This window comes from Echinops telfairi, unplaced genomic scaffold (assembly GCF_000313985.2).
Source record: "Echinops telfairi isolate 266 unplaced genomic scaffold, ASM31398v2 ScPeMD7_2;HRSCAF=8, whole genome shotgun sequence".
NCBI classification, from domain to species: domain Eukaryota; kingdom Metazoa; phylum Chordata; class Mammalia; order Afrosoricida; family Tenrecidae; genus Echinops; species Echinops telfairi.
In genome coordinates, this window is record NW_022103898.1 from 12,709,087 (window position 1) to 12,710,871 (window position 1,785).

General features: G+C 62.1%; 1 protein-coding gene across 1 annotated transcript in view; it reads left to right on the top strand.

The window, feature by feature from the left end:
* Window positions 1-181: 181 nt before the first annotated feature.
* SERHL2 (serine hydrolase like 2) overlaps window positions 182-1,785 on the top strand; it is a 14,623-nt gene continuing 13,019 nt past the window's right edge. Inside the window, exons 1-5 of the mRNA XM_004700697.3 lie at window positions 182-296; window positions 473-622; window positions 712-825; window positions 1,141-1,182; window positions 1,602-1,621. Coding sequence (XP_004700754.2) covers window positions 182-296; window positions 473-622; window positions 712-825; window positions 1,141-1,182; window positions 1,602-1,621 — 441 coding nt within the window. The remainder of the gene's footprint in view (window positions 297-472; window positions 623-711; window positions 826-1,140; window positions 1,183-1,601; window positions 1,622-1,785) is intronic.

Here is a 1,785-nt window from a genome sequence, read left to right on the forward strand (position 1 = left end):
GTCCCGCGGTCAGTTGGGTGGCCGTGGGGGCGCGCGGAGCCCGGGGCCGGCGGGGTTGGTGGTGGAGGTTGGGGGAGGCTTTTCGCTTAATCCTCCTCCACCCGGTTCTCCCTTGGTGATCGTGGGCAGGCCCCTCCTGGTGCCTCAGTGCCCGCTTGAACCGAGGGTGGGCCCTCGGGGGATGAAGGCCCCCAGAACGCTGGCGAGTGTGCCTGCCGTGCTCAGCCCCGTCTTGCAGAAAAGGGACCCGAGGCTCCACGGCTTGAGAAACTTGCTGAGGGCCGCCCCGCCAGCAAGTGGCCAGACCCAGCGCTGGCCGGTCCCACAGCCCGTTCTAGAACGACGTGGCCCTGCTCAACTTTGTGAAGCTCACCGGGGTGGCCCGTCTCCCACTGGACTGGTCCCGCCGCCACTGCCTCTCTCCCTGGGCATGCTGGGGTGGAGTCCATGCCTGGCTACTGCTCTTTTCCAGGTCTGCTGTCCGAGCTGAAACTGGCTGTGCCCTGGGGCCACATTGCCACCAAAACCTGGGGCTCCCTGAAAGGCCACCCTGTTCTCTGCCTGCACGGCTGGCTGGACAACGCCAACTCCTTCGACAGACTTATCCCCCTTCTCCCACAGAGTAAGGCCAGGCGCAGGAGGGGAGTGGGGCTGGGCGGGGCTGGGGGACAGGGGTGGGACACCTTCTCCTGGCCCCTCTCTCCACCTCAGACTTCTACTACGTAGCCATGGATTTTGGGGGCCACGGACTCTCCTCCCATTATGCCCCTGGCGTCCCATATTACTACCAAAACTTTGTGAATGAGGTCCGCAGGGTCTCCGCAGGTGAGTCAAGGTGTGTCGAGGGGGGTTCTGGGACATCCCCTCTCCTCACTGCAACAGGATTTGACCTTGAGGAAGTAAGGCTGGGCGGGGGTGGGCAGTGAGGAGTGGTCCCAGACCTGTCAGGAATTGACAGGTGACTTTGGGAAAGTGGGAGACAGCCACCAAGAAGAGCTGGCCTCTAATGGGGGTTCCCCCCACCGGGGTAGTAGTGGGGAGGGGGCTGTCTCTTCTCAGGCTGGGAGAGCTTTCTGCAGGAAAGGGGAGGATAAGTCAGGGGACTCCAGGCTCACACAGACATCGTTCCCTGTGTTCCAGCCTTGAAGTGGAATCGCTTTTCTCTCATGGGGCACAGTTTTGGTGAGTCCTTAGCTCTGGGCCAGGGCCTGAGGCGATCTGGGCTCCCGTTGTGTACCTGTGAGGAGAGAAGAGGAGGGTGGGCGGGCGGGCTAGCATGGGCCAGGCACTGGTCTTTGGGCAAGCGACCCAGAGGCTTCAGGGAGCTCCCCTGAGGGACATGTCGGGCTGCTTTGGACTGTCTTCCATTTGATGAAGGAAGTGTGACAGCTTGAATGGTCACCTTGGATAAGGGGGTTGGGGAGGGGCCCCCAAGTCTGACAGAACTGCAGAGTTCTTGCCCACTGGTGGCAGAGAGAAGTGGCCCCTGGTGTGAGGAAGGCTCTCTTGGTCGCCTGGGGGGGCAAGTTTGAGGTGTGGGGTCTTGAAATCTGGCTGAGGGTCACAAGGACTTCCTCAGCGAGTGCTCTTTTGTCCCACAGGTGGCACTGTGGCAGGGATGGTGAGTAAAAGGCTCTGCCCCGGCTCCCTCCTGTGGGGTAGGGCGTGTGGTTAGCGGGGAGGGGGAGGCACCTGGGAGGGAAGTTTCAGTGCTGCTGTGGTTTGACCCCATGCACAGCAGGGGACACTGCTCCGTCCTCACACTCGGTTCCAGGCTTTGAGCCC